The sequence below is a fragment of the Spodoptera frugiperda genome, chromosome 6 (genome assembly GCF_023101765.2).
Source record: "Spodoptera frugiperda isolate SF20-4 chromosome 6, AGI-APGP_CSIRO_Sfru_2.0, whole genome shotgun sequence".
In the NCBI taxonomy this organism is placed as follows: domain Eukaryota; kingdom Metazoa; phylum Arthropoda; class Insecta; order Lepidoptera; family Noctuidae; genus Spodoptera; species Spodoptera frugiperda.
Genome location: NC_064217.1, coordinates 2185286 through 2199723, shown reverse-complemented (window position 1 = coordinate 2199723; position 14438 = coordinate 2185286). Strand labels below are relative to the sequence as shown.

The following is a 14438-nucleotide window of genomic DNA, read 5'->3' as shown; positions in this document are numbered from 1 at the left end:
TCCGTATGTGATCGATACTAAGCTATGTAGCGGTGCGAGTAAGATGTGCTATGAAGATGCACCGCCGCAAAATAGCTGCACGATGAAGATGTGCAGTTCAAGTATGCGTTGTATAGATATTAGGGAAACCAACCGAAGCACGAATCCATAGTACGCATCTTTCCATGTGAAAAACATATCTTAGTTGAACTCGTTTCCACCAGTGCTAAGCTATGATATGTGTACCAACAAATATGATTGGTAGAAGCATAGAATAGCACATAGCACATCTCTGGTGGAAAAACAACCTAACAAAGAGAGCTTATTCGTGTTTACTAGCATTAGTGACAATGTACCGTTTGGGAATAAAAAGTTAAGTCAACGGAGGTTTGAATAGAATTTTTAAACGACCACCTTATATCTAAAAGGCAACTTAGAAACAAAATTGAATACATAACAATAGCTATTTTACTATAAAAACTACAAACATTGATTATGAATCAAAATTTTACAATATTCTTTGCTAATCCCTTAGAGACAAAAGAGTTAGGACAAAAAAAAGAAATAAATAAACCAATTAATCTTAGCGACTGTCACTGTTGAATCAAATCTAGACATTTTATTAATGATATCAATATTAATAACAGCAATTCATAGCAAGCATCCTGTCCTTACACACGACGAGACATCAATCAAAACTTTTTCAATAATCTTTTGACATGATTTTATGAGAATATTAGACAGCTGGAATGAGTTTACTTAGTCATGGTTCGCATCTCTTAAGTAATTAGAGGAACTTGAATATATTTCAAGTACATTTTATATAAAGGACATGAAAACTTGAAGCCTAAGATTCTACTATCATTAATAACAGATTAATACCAAAACTAATAAATGGGACAAGTTGGTTCAGGAGTGTCAAAAGATTTTCCTCTGTGACCAAAATTTGGAGCATCCGACCAAAACCGCTAATCGGGAGAGCGTTAACGAAAGTTAAACAATCCTCGGAGCTACATTGGCGACAGGAGCAATAGATTTAGAAGAGGGAAATGGACGAGTAGGTTGGAGCATGCGTGTGGCAACGTCGCTCACAATGACTGACTGCACTTCCCGGATTCACAGTTTTCAGTTGAAAAAATCCGGCTTAAAAATTTTTGTTTTGAATCAAATTGTTTTGCAAAGACTGTGGTTTGTAACTAAAGTCTAAATATTTTTTTAGATAATTACGATTTGTTTTGGTTTAAGTAAGTTTTTAAATTTTATTGATCACGTGTCAACTAATATCATAACCTTGTTGTGTATTTTATTTAAACTTTTAATTGAAATAAAAAATGAACAAATATTTTCTTTTGCAAAGAATACAATTGTCATCGTTGCTTTTAAAAATCAAATTACTTTGTTTTAAACAAGTCACGTGCTGTTTTTAAGATTTGTTCGAATAAACGTATATATAAAATATTTCAATGTCGACGCGTCTAGAGAATTGAGCGTTAAAGTTTAAGTAAGAATTTGTTAAGATTAGTTGACTAAATCTTAACAAATAAAATCAAGAAGAACACAAGAGAAACGACATTTAATGTCACAAAAAGATTTCATCTTTGTGTTTAAATAAAAATATTGATTTTCAATTTCTTTTATTTTCAGAATCCCTGAACAAACATTTTAGGAAATACAATTTTTCTCATTTCCTTATCCAAGCTATTACTGATTCCTGAATCGCGATTGCTTTGCTATTCATTCCAAAACGCCGGATTATGCCGCTCACTTTCTAGAATTGGGTCAATCAGGAATCAACGAAACGAGAATATTATTTGCACAAAAAAAAAACAGCCAAAAATATCCAAATTGGGAAGCATCAGGCTTCGTGCGTCGTTTAATAAAATGACGTATCACGTCACGGCCCTCTTACAATTTTATGAAACATAAGAGGCTATGTTTACGCAATATATTACGTCGCACGTGTACTGCCGCAGACCGTAAAGTTTACACACAATTTAGCTCTTGTTTTTAGTATTAAATGTAAAGCTATAGAATTTGTAAGATATTAGAGTAATATGGAGTTGAAAAGGGCTTTGGAGATGTATTATGTTTAGGAATAGGGGCTTAAATTACGTGATATTTGGCTTACGGAAGATTTGGTAGCGCGATTTTAATCTTCGCCTAAGACGGTATAACCAAAACAGTACAGAATTGAAATTCATGATTATAAGAAGCAAGGGTAGGTAATAACATAGTTTCATAATATAAGGAGGATTATAATACAGCAATATGAGATTCTTTCTGCAGGATATTAACGTCATTCGCGATATCATGGGTGAACGAAGTTTGCTAAAAAGAAAAGACGTTACTTGCTTAGTGTGCTCATCCAAGCGTGAGCAGTTCCTTCCTTTCTTTGAAAGTTTGACCTTATACAGTGAACGATACACTGGAAAGAGCCAAATAGGTAGCAGGGGTTATACTCGTGTTACTTTGTCTCTCCACTCAGTTGTAACTCATACAGTTTGCTACACATGCTCCACTAAGATTAACGACTAAAGTGCTTAAGTGATGAAGCAAAGTACTTCAGTACTTCATCAAGTATAATTGCTCAAAATATCGTAATAAACTAAGTAAACTCAGTGAGGGATTAAATCCGACTACAAACACATGTGGGGAGTTACTGTGCAGACATTATATAATTTGAATGTTCTAGTCTGGAGTTATGCAAGTGGCCTGCGCTTGTCTTTGATAAAGCAAATGACCTCATCCACGAAGGTTCATAATTAATTGCTAGAGAGTATTTGCCGCCTAATCACTTTGACTTGGGATATTAATTTTAAATGAATTTTGTGTTTGTAGACGGCCTTTGTCCAACAGGGTGTACTAGTCTTTTGCATTTTAAATGAGTTTATGAACAATTGTCATTATTGTAAATTATTTAAGGTAGATAGATGACATCGCTGTTATTTTGGAACAAATATGAAGTGTATTATTAAGATTTCATGATTTCGTATTACGAAAAGATTAAAGGTGCTCATTCATAAGTAAATAAAAAGTCTTAGTAATTGATAGAATGTAATAAATAACTGAATTACTGATTTCTCCACCACTACACTAGCCCTCATTAGGTTCCTGCCCAACCGAACAATCTATCCTCATTCCAGATTACCTTTATCAGTACAAATGGGCGCACCATACATCAAATTATGTGACAAACATGTGCTAACTACGTTCCAACTACATTCCAACCATTTGCCAACAGAGACCAAACTAACACCAACATTTGGCGACCCTACACCTCCCTTCCTTATTTATCTAACATGTTCTGCTATTTTGTGGCGTAATTCCGCAATACTCAAGCCAAGAGCACTAGAAAGGGATGTCATCGTAACATAAATAATGTAGGAACATAATTATGTAGGTAGATGTCAATTTGTCTGTGTATATATGCTTCATTACGAATTCAAGGCGCGGCATGCAGATCATACAAAATTTGCGTGAATTTTTGAATATTATTACGGCTTGTTTGTGTTAATTTCTCGCTATGAGAAAATTTTGTTGTTTGTATTTTATGCAATTTTTTTGCTTGTTTATCTATGTGTGTTTGTTTGTTAGTAGTGACTAACAACGTTTTATTTTCATATTTTTGTATGGTAACTATGAAAATGTAGTTTATTTATCAGGTTTTCAGTACAAGAAAAATACATTTAAAGTGCTAACCAAATCTCGTTCGAAAGCTCCGCATAGTATCCAATAAATAACCTCTCCGCCTGTTACCGAAACCGCAGCAGTGCTAGCATTAATGATGAATACAATACTCCAGCTCAGAACAGGCGTTCGTTACCTACGCATCTGTTAAAACCATGCTATCAATTTGCGGATTAGTAATCTACCACCACGGTCTTCTGGGTCACAAAATATTGTAACTAAACTTTCGAAAACGTTATTCCCAACACGAGTTTATGAAGATAAAGTACACGCAACAGTGATGAGCATTCACCTCCATTTTATGTTAGAATGACTCCCAACTAATTAAAACTGTGTTGAAGTTCTGCCCTTTGGGGCTAGTAAAAACTTTTCAACATGTCCTCACATGGAATTTCGGGGGGCTTTGAAAACGGGTTTGGTACGGTACTGGCTTACTTAGACCCTTTTATGTTTTACGTGAACAGATTTCATCGCCTCATTAGTCTGCCATACAAGTTTGACTGCTGATCAAAAGATATTATATGAACTTTAAGTTGATATTTGCTTATATTTAGTGTACTTACATACCATTTTGTAAAATGTATTTTTGCACCTATGCTGTCCTTTCGTTTTTTTTCTTTGTGTCACAGAATGCGAACAGCCCGTAGTAACTCCGCCTAGTATATTCTTTGTTCCACTTCAGGGTATTGGATATTATTTTTGGCCAAGAAGGATTCAAATTAGTATTTTTTAAGAATACGCAATCTAATTGTCAATCTATTTGTCAATCAATTCCGGATTTATACCTGAGCAGAAACACAACAACTAGAAGGTATTTGTCAAAGACTCGATATCTTTGATAAATACTAAACAGAATTCTGAACTTATGAATTATTGCGGATTTCAGTATCAAATACTAACAATATCTGCCTTATCTAAAATCTATAGATCAGTAACTGTAATTATGACTATGTTTTGCTAGTTATAGCTGCAGTTTTTTTTTCTGTAAATCATTTTTAGACTTTCTACATATGGTTGGTTAAGAATGTATTTAAGCATAAAAAATAATTTGTTATTAATGAAATATAAGTATTACCACACTTGTATCACTAAAACCTCGTCTATATATTTTCTGAATATTTTATTACTACTTAGCTACTTAATTATGCTATCAAGAAAACGTCGAGTTTCATAAATAAATTTGTAAAAGTCTTGAGCTTAAAGGTTTTTGGCATCATCTGGTGTTCTTGTACATAAATAATGACAGTTACGGATCATGTTAATCCGATCCCCTCATTTAAATTTCACAATGTGGGTTGATAAATAGGTGATTCACTTGGATTTTCATCTCTCCTATAAAATTAAATATGTATTGTATAATAAATGACTCCTAGAACGAGCATACAAGTAAATAGTTATGTTTTTGTGATAGTGTAATCGTTTGATGAATATTATATGCTTTTGATTTCCAGTAACCAACAGTAGGTAAGTGTTATCCATGGTAGATTTCTTTATAATTGTGTGGCGTTTAAACTGGGAGTAAGGGTGCTTTCCATCAGAGATGTGCTATGCCACGTGGCTGTGGATGCGTTTGGCTTCCAACAATCATATTCATTGACACACATAGCTTAATACTGGTGGAAACGGTCACATTGTTTCACACTTTACATCTTCGTAGCATAGCTACATAGCACATCCTTGGAAAAGTGAGAAAGGTGGAAAAGCACCTTAAAATATAATGTTTCTGTTTACCATCTATAGAGGACGCAAGTTTTGTCGCTATTAAACAATTACAACCGTAAAATGTTTCCTACAAAGTATTTTCCTAAACTCCAAAAGCAAAGCCGTAGAAAGCCAAATTAAGGACAAATAGGATTGAATCTAGATCGCAGTAACAAAAACAAAACTTTACACGAAGAACTTCTAACAAAACACCTATTTTTTCTTCTTTTCTACTCCGTTACAGTGAATTCTTCTGTTTCGAATTCCGATTCCGAAGTAGAACGGTTTCTTGGCACAAATCAGCCAAATCGAAACTTATTATTGAAATATATTTTTCTCTTACGTCGAAGGGCACTTACTGCTTTTTACTGCATTAGTGGTTGCAGTCGCTTGAAGATACGCCAGAACTTTTAACTCCCACAGACTAATGTCCTGTCTAGCCACTTAGTGCTGAGCACATAGAAATTTATTTGTCAGTCGACCGTACTACTAATCTTGGGCATTTAGAACCTGTCACATTGTTTGTTCTTGCTAAATTATTTGCTTTTCTTCTCACATGTTTATTTGCAGTATAACTTTGATATTGAGACTACAATGAAAGTCATACTGGTCAAGTTCTGTCTTTTCTGGACTCGGGAATGTCTTAAAACTAATCAGCTAATGATGCGGATGACCACAGTGGATGATGAGCAGCATCTTCAAAATTTTCGTAAACCCAACTTAAATCTTCAAGCGTGGCGGATATATTCTCTTAAGAGGTCTATATGAGTAGCAGCGCGACAATCGCCGCGTCGTGTGTCGCGGAATGCTGCTCATGAATATGAGCCTCTAGTATGGCTTGAAACTAGTCGAGTTCCTCGTCAAACAAATACGTGAGTAAGCCGATAACATAATAATTAATTTAGGCCTATATTTAGCTGATTGGATACTAAAGGTTAATAAATTTTTCTTTAAGATAAACCATGGATTTTGAGATCGAAGCTAGTGGTTCAATTCACCCACATCCTATTACAATGGGACTCATAACATAACGGATGAATAATAAATATGAGTGTGCAATAAGTACTCCCCTACGTGCTCCCTCGGGGAATAACGGCCGTAATGTTATGGTATGTAATTCTATGTTGATATGGAATTGGTTATGGCTACGATATACTTACCTATATAATCCTGTATCACTTACCCATACGTGTTAGTATGTCGCTGGAAACGATGTTTGGATTGTTATCTTTTTTGAGATATTGTCATTTTAACTGTCGGTTTGGTCGGTATACCCCAAATGGGCCTCGTTTTAAATTTCCAAGTCGAGAAATTTTGTAGTAGCTTTTCGATATTCAAAATATCAGTAATGTCAGTGAGTTAATGATCGTGTTTGCTGTATGGCAATAGGCTCACCTCATATTCCATAGAATTTATGACAAAACTATCTTGTTACACAATGTCCTGATAGCTCTATGTACAGAGTACAGATAACTTTGAATTAACTATGTTGTAACTCTAAGAGTCTTAAATGTATTTAAGACTTTACCTTCCTTAGATGAAAAAATGATGTTACTCATATTACCATACGAGCTTTTAGTACATCACCTCTACTCTGGTTCCGCAACCCTGTTCTGTTATCAAAGCAAGTCAGTGAATAATTCTGTCTGCCTACAAAATTGTGTATATGCAAGCACTCCGCGTTAGATGGACGAAACGCAGTGAAAACTGTCGGCTTGTTTCAGATACATATCACTAGCAGACACGAGATGTCAGCCAAATGGAATGAGAATTTGATTGTTGATTATGTTTTGGCCTATATATTGTTGGTGTACTGCTTTTATGCATCTAAATGGTGATTGAATATGGCATACATTATTCGAAATTGTGTTCAATATTTGGCGGTGAAGTTGGTCTCAATTTCAGAATGGATTAATAGCATAACATTGTAGTGACGTGGGTATTGTGAGGAACTATTAAGTTCTTTGCTCATTCTCCTCTATAATATACAACTAGTCAGCTTCCTTAGTGAGCGAGGTTAACAGTGATCCAATACCCATCCCCCAAAAGGTCAGCATCGTACTTGTAACTCCTCTAGTGTTGGCCAAGGACACCCGTCCTTGGAAGGTGCTGATCCGTCTGCTCGTTTATCTCTGTCCCATCAAAAGTACTTTTGTAATCGTCACGCTTTTTATCCCTGAAGGCGTAGGCAGAGGTGCACACATTACGGCACGTAATACTACTGTACAATGTATTCGTACACCCACTTTTCACTATTTGTGTTATAAGCACCGTTTGTGTTAAATATGTAACACGGGATGAGATTATTGCCATATACCGGACACAATTTCGTGCTACTACTAAGAAATTTTCGAAAAACCGAAATTTTGTCTCTACTACTATTACTAGCCCAGTAATACCTTGCCTTACCCGGGAATCGAACCCGAGACCTCTCCCCAGCAGTCACAATTATTGTGACCAATTGACCAACGAGGCAGTCCTATTGAAAAAAAATTAAAAAGCAAAATCTTATTAAAATAAAATTGATTTTAATCAAACTTTGACGTCTTTCATCACATCAAAAGTTTGTACTCGTAGATAAGTCTTTATCTCAGTGTTTCTCTAAGATAAGAACCAACCTACAAGTACCAACATACATCTTAAAAAAATATACACCAACATCTTACCATCTACACCGGATTAGTTTCCAGAGAACACGTAGTGATGCGATTTGCGAGCTCACTAACATGAGCTACTGCAAACTGTAGCTGAAAGCAGACCAACTCAAAACTTGACTAACTAGAGCTAATGTGTAGCGCTCAAGCTTAAACTAGTAAGCGAATACGGTCGAGTGATTTACTCCTAACATGTTTGAATGTAAGTATATCTTGGAGTGTTTGTATGTTGAATGTACGTCAAGTAAATAATATTATGTAGCGACGTAGTCAGTACCTAGACCATGATGTAATTAATTGGTCATGTATTAATTACGCTCTGTGAAATATTGAAGGATACTTTAGAAAAGTTATGTATTTTAATAATAATTGTAAGCATGTTTTATTACAGATGTCTGATTTGTTCCTAGTAAAAGTATAACTTTTCTCAAGTCTTTTAGACATTTTCTAGGTTTAGAGTGCTTTTCCACCAGATTTGTGTTGTGCTACGTTGCTATGGATGCGTTTGGCTTCCAGCACACATCCATCCATCCAAAACATAGCTTATCTGAGTCCATTTCCACCAGTACTAAGCTAAGTCTATTAATTGATATGATTGGTGGTAGTCAAACGCATTCACGGCAACGTAGCATAGCACATCCGTGGTGGAAAAGCACTCTTAAACTTGCGTCTTTGTCAGCATAAAGTACTGATATTATGTGAGTTTGTTCTTCAGTCTAATTGAAAAACAAATTACTACAGGGACTTAGAATAAACATTAAAAAGAAATAAACAGAGACATTTCCAACATCAACCTTTAATGAAATTATAAATGATTAATTAATAAATTACTTTACAAAGAATTACCTATTTACATTGAGTAACCTAACTTAACTTATAATATTTACGTGAACATACAAAATACACAAAAAATGTGATAGTTTATTTAGATTTTACATTTGTATGAAATGTTGAATTCACTAGAAAATTTCGTTGGTACTAATTTTACCACAAATTCGAACAAATAATTATAAATATAGTAAACAAAGTGTGTTTACTTAAATGATAGTTCATGGTTTGGGTGTAAGTTGCATTCGGTCGGCTGAACTGAAATACATTGCTGAAAACTATACATAAGAAGATGTTTAGTTTATTCTATACTGGCCTATGATTCCCTATTCCCCTAACTAAGGGGGCCTTTGTTCAGTAGTGGACGTCTCTCGGCTGATGATGATGATGATGATGATTCTTGGAACCAACCCTTTTTTAGGCAATATTACATTTGGTAACATATCTTACTCAGTGTTCTTATGTTCAAAATGTATACATTATTTCAGTTTTCGATTACTGTTTTTGCATTGGGATCATAATTAATAGGTAACGTCAACCTTATAAATGTAATAAAGACAAACGTAATGTAAGAAAAACTTAATATAAGAAAGCTTTACCCAGTTTTAAGCGCTAAGAAAAATATAGCGTTATATTTTAACAAAATGTATCGAGAAAATTCTTAAAAGCAGTTATTTTTCACTTATTCGATACTATCTGTATCCTATTGGCGTTCGTCCAAAGAACTGTTACTGTCTCAATGAATGGTATTTAACGATTTTTTTATGTATACCCTTGCTGATGTAACTTTGAATCCAGATAAATCTATTTTTCTTTTTTTTTTAATCTTGCTCCAAACTAGGATTTACTCCCCCTTAAAAAACACTTGGATTTTACAATATTAGACACGTATTTTTTATTTTTTTAAGAATTCAAATACTTTCGATTTGAAATATTGCATGACGTCACTACTAGGTACATTTGATACGTAGAAATTTAATGACGTATTTGTTCCAACTCCTAAACTTTGATTCGGTTTACTTAAGTATTTGTATCGTATATGACAAAATAAAGAATACGTGTCCAATAATTTTTCATTACCTAATTGACAAAATTTTCATACCTCGTCAACATCCCTATTATAAATCGTGATGAAAATTATACAAATCAAATATAAACATTTGTGGTAAAATTAGTTCATAAATAGTTTAATTTACCTCTAAACAATTTGATTGAAACATTAGCATTTAGGATTGTTTGTGCATTAACTGAATATCTAATATTAACACAACCTCAGAGTTGTATGTAGTGATTCAATTAAATGCTATGTTTGCGGTCAGTGCTGGGATGTTTACCCACAAAATGCTTGAGCTACAAAACAAAATAGTTTTAAATGGAGGAAATAAATGTTCACTTGATAATGGACGTGACCCTATTTTACTGATTCAATTTACCCTTCAAATGTGCTCGGGTGTACCTTTTGTGCCATCGAGGTACTTTTTATTTATTTTATCTTTATATGGGGTAACGATTTTCAAACCAGTTACTGCCCACATGACCTACAAAAGATTCCATAAAGGTTCTTTTAAATGTCACTTGAATCGCCTCTTAGGTATCCTGTGTTCAAGTAGACCGTGAAGGTTAGTACATTATCTCCATATTACTAGGTTTTATGCATACATCGTTCACCGCGCAAATAATGGAACTATTGAAGTGTGATGATAATTTACATTTTTATTCATCCTGTACATTCAGTCACCACAAAAGACTTGTTGTATAGTGTGAATAAGTTGTCGATAAAATTATGTAAACATTCTTGGTGATAAATCTAAATATGTAAAAGAGTCTGGTGGATAGGTTTCAGCCACATAGAACCAAGCTGTAATATTAGTTGATTTTGGAACATTACTTGGACTTATTTGAAGACTCAAAGATTATTTACGTAGGTGAGCATGATTGTCAAACATAATTATAATAAGACAGAAATGTACTCTGTAAATGTCTACCACGCCCAACAACAGCATCAGCAAGATTCATAAGTTTATCTGCAACGTTGTAAAGAACTTAAACACAACGCTTTCTTTCAATCAGGCTCCAAGTTCCAAAACATACATCCATCTCTTGTCTCGTCCATTATCATCAAGTGAATCTTCTATCAATACAGTGACATTGGCAAAAGACATCTTATCATTATAATTTTTACATAATACATCCAAATTCACATTCCTCTTAATATTATTATGTACTTATAACTTGTATTATATACAACTGATTTTATTTTATTATATGAATATCTCAAATATTTACATAAAGTTCCTCAATAGATTCGCAACAATATAAATCAAGTTTCATGATGAGAAAAATCCAAGTTTTCTTTTAGAAAAGTATCCTACGATAAAATTTCATTTTCCAAGACAAATTGCCTATCGTAATTATACTTATAGTTTATATCACATTTTTTACATAGAATTATATTACTATTTACACTTTCATAAGGTCTTTTGAATTCAAGAAGCGAATGTATTTACATAAGGATGCTCATTTTAGTTTCTGGTTGAGTTTTATTTACATTCTTAGTACTCATACAATATGAATGTTTCATGAAAAATAATGGAGCTTAGTAAACAAGAATTTTAATATTCCTTTAAGAAGAACAAAGTAAACATAGTATTATATACGTCTCCATTCGGTTAGTATTTACAGTTGCGTGGTCCATATTAATACCATAAAAGCTGACAGAAAGACGGGAACGTTTGAGCCGATCGATGTCGTTTTAGAAGATTGGATTAAGTTCCTGTAATCTTTCGCCTCATTCTGTGACGGGTAGGTGTACGTCCTGTCCGTCACACTTTTAACGTCCTGCGGGCATGGCAACGTTTCCACTGGGATCTGAAGTAATGTCCTCTCATTTTCACCCTTAACAGCTTTTGGTTCATCAACGTAAGCGTCGTCTGTTTCGTCTTGAAAAAAATCATCCGGATTATCCGAATAATCTCTTATTTGACTTTTGTCATCGCTATCGTACAAATTGTTTGATCCGATAACGCTCCTTTCGAAATAAGTAAAGTGTGAATTTAACGAAGGCTCCACGTTGAATTTGCAAATGAAATTTTCGAGAGATGTTCGTACTTTGACGCTTTTGGCCTCGTGACGAAGCTTATGCATCCATGCGAGATGACAGTCGCACGGGAATTCGTTGCCTGTAACAATTGACGCGTTAATTAATTCCCTAATTGGAGTAATGACGATGTTTGAGAGTGCCGTCTGTTGAAATATAATTGATTTTTATTCGATTCTTGGAAATATTTCTCCAATAACAAAATAATATTCGATTCAAAACAAATTAATTAAACCCGTACAATTTAAGACCAATTAAAATATAGTTTACGTACCTTCCAAGTAAATGTAGCTGTTTTGATTCTTCATGTTGTCGTAGATCGGGTGGAGGTTCTCGAACGTGAACCTCTTTAATTTGTTATGCCTTAGATCTAATGCGGCCAGTCCCCTGACCCCTTCGAATAGGCTGCTGGCCAAAGTTACAAGTTTGTTATGACTTAAACTCAACTTCCTTAATTGCGATAATCCATCAAACGTCCTTTGGGCCAAAATATAAATTTCATTATAATCTAGCAACAATGTCTGAAGATTCCACAATTCAGTAAATGTAAATGAATTTAGTTTGGATAATTTGTTTCTTCTTAAATCTAATCGCTTTAGATTTGCAAGTCCATAAAAGCACTCCTTCTTGAGATCGCTTATATTATTTCTATCGAGTTCTAAGTCAATTAAGTTAACTAGATGTTTGAACGCGCCGTCGTGAATGACGGTAATGTTATTACTAGTAAGATATAATTTCTGAAGTGCCGGTAGCTCGTAGAACACTTCAGTTTCTAGTTCAACTATTCTGTTCTCATCTAAAGTGAGTATCGTTAAATTTGGCAAATTATAAAACGAATGTTTGCCAAGATAGACTATTTGATTCTTAGTTAGTGTCATTTCTTGTACAGATGTTACGTTGACGAATGTGTAGCTCTCTATTTTGTGTATTGAGCTGTATTTGATACTGAAGTGTTTAACCTTTCTCAAGTATCTTAGGACTTTTGATGGTACAAAGTCCAGTCCTCCATCTGCTCTTACATTGAAGGCTAGGGTTTCTATATTGGATTGGGATGTGAAGCTTGCCCATAGTGGGTCCGTTCTTTCTATCCCTCCATTGAAGACCCAGCATTCTGTCTTTACAGCTTCGTTGATCTCTTGACTGAACTCGCAGTAGCAATGTACTTTGGAGTCTCGATCGCTGATGTCACATATGTTTATGGTCGCTGGTAGTATTTTCTCTTTTGTTTTTCTTCTGTTAGCATCAAGTGCTTCTATTGCAAATAGCAACAGTAGCAAGGTAGCGGGTACCTTCGGAGCCCGCATACCTCCTACCTGAAACAAAGATAAACGGAATTAAGTAATTTAATTTCGCCTTCTACATCAAAAGTGGACTCGTGGATTTTATTATTTGTTTTCTCTTACGCAGATGCTTTTAATGTAATGTTTTTTTTTGTAATTGTAATATTATAAAACAAGGATATTAGTAAATGAAATTAATTAGGCACAGATCTGAGAATGTTTTTATTTTTATTACCTACTCTGATAAAAACTTATATTATGATGACAATATTGATATCTCACGAAATAATAGTGTCTAAAAAACATAAATAGCAACGATTACCGTTTTTTTTTAGGGGAAAAGAGAGGGAGTGTCTGACTCTTATTGAGTAAGAACTACCCCGTTCCTACTCCTGCTTGTCGAGCTGGTAGACCACAGCTCCGGATCAGGTATCAGTCCTACTGGGCTCCACCTGTGGTGGTCTGATCTGGCTCTTTGAGGTACATGTGGAACGCGACGCGGTGTAGCAATTACCGTAGTGATCCGTGCATACGTTTATTAAATCGACACACAAAATGTTTCGACCAACAATTCCCTATTATTTGTTTGTACATTGCTTTGTTAATACACATGTGAGCACAAAGGAAATGTATACGTAATCTACATATAACATGCATCATCACTATGAGCATGTTCACTATGAGCTTCATTAAATTAATTACGCTAAACTAAACTAATGTACAAACAATAAAACACGTCCGTCATACTTTGCTCTAATTTTTATTATGAAGCAAATAGGACGCCAACAATTTGATAAGAATAACTTTTAATACCCAGAACATAAAAATGTTTTACTGGTCTCTTCCACGTAATAACACAAAATACCTAATAATAAAAATAAGTAGCTTCTAAAACGTAATCTCAGTATTAAATTTGTAAGCGAACCTTACAAATGAGTAAGCAGCTTAAGAAGCAATATTATGAAAATAAAAAAGAAACCAACATTCGGAGTTTCCAATTACAAATACCGGATTTCAGAGGCGATTAAGAAAAATGTATAATGAATGATTCGAAAGCATTTTAATTAAATAATTTTAATATGGACCGTTTGCTTTTATTAAGTCCGCCTTGATTTCTGAGGTCCGGAAATGGAACAGATAAAAAAAGTAAAATGTAATTATTCGATATTCTTTTAATTGGACGTTCGCAGTCAGTTGTTTTTTTCGATGGCT

The 14438-nt window shown here is 34.3% G+C and overlaps 1 protein-coding gene across 1 annotated transcript in view; it reads right to left on the bottom strand.

Annotated features, from left to right (window-relative positions):
• Positions 1-8797: 8797 nt before the first annotated feature.
• The window catches only part of LOC118267725 (connectin-like), a 105661-nt gene continuing 100020 nt past the window's right edge, over positions 8798-14438 (bottom strand). The window contains exons 2-3 of the mRNA XM_035581875.2: positions 12221-13259; positions 8798-12028 (exon numbers count right to left, since the gene is read on the bottom strand). Of these exons, the coding sequence (XP_035437768.1) occupies positions 11526-12028; positions 12221-13250 (1533 nt within the window). The 5' untranslated portion in view covers positions 13251-13259 and the 3' untranslated portion in view covers positions 8798-11525. The remainder of the gene's footprint in view (positions 12029-12220; positions 13260-14438) is intronic.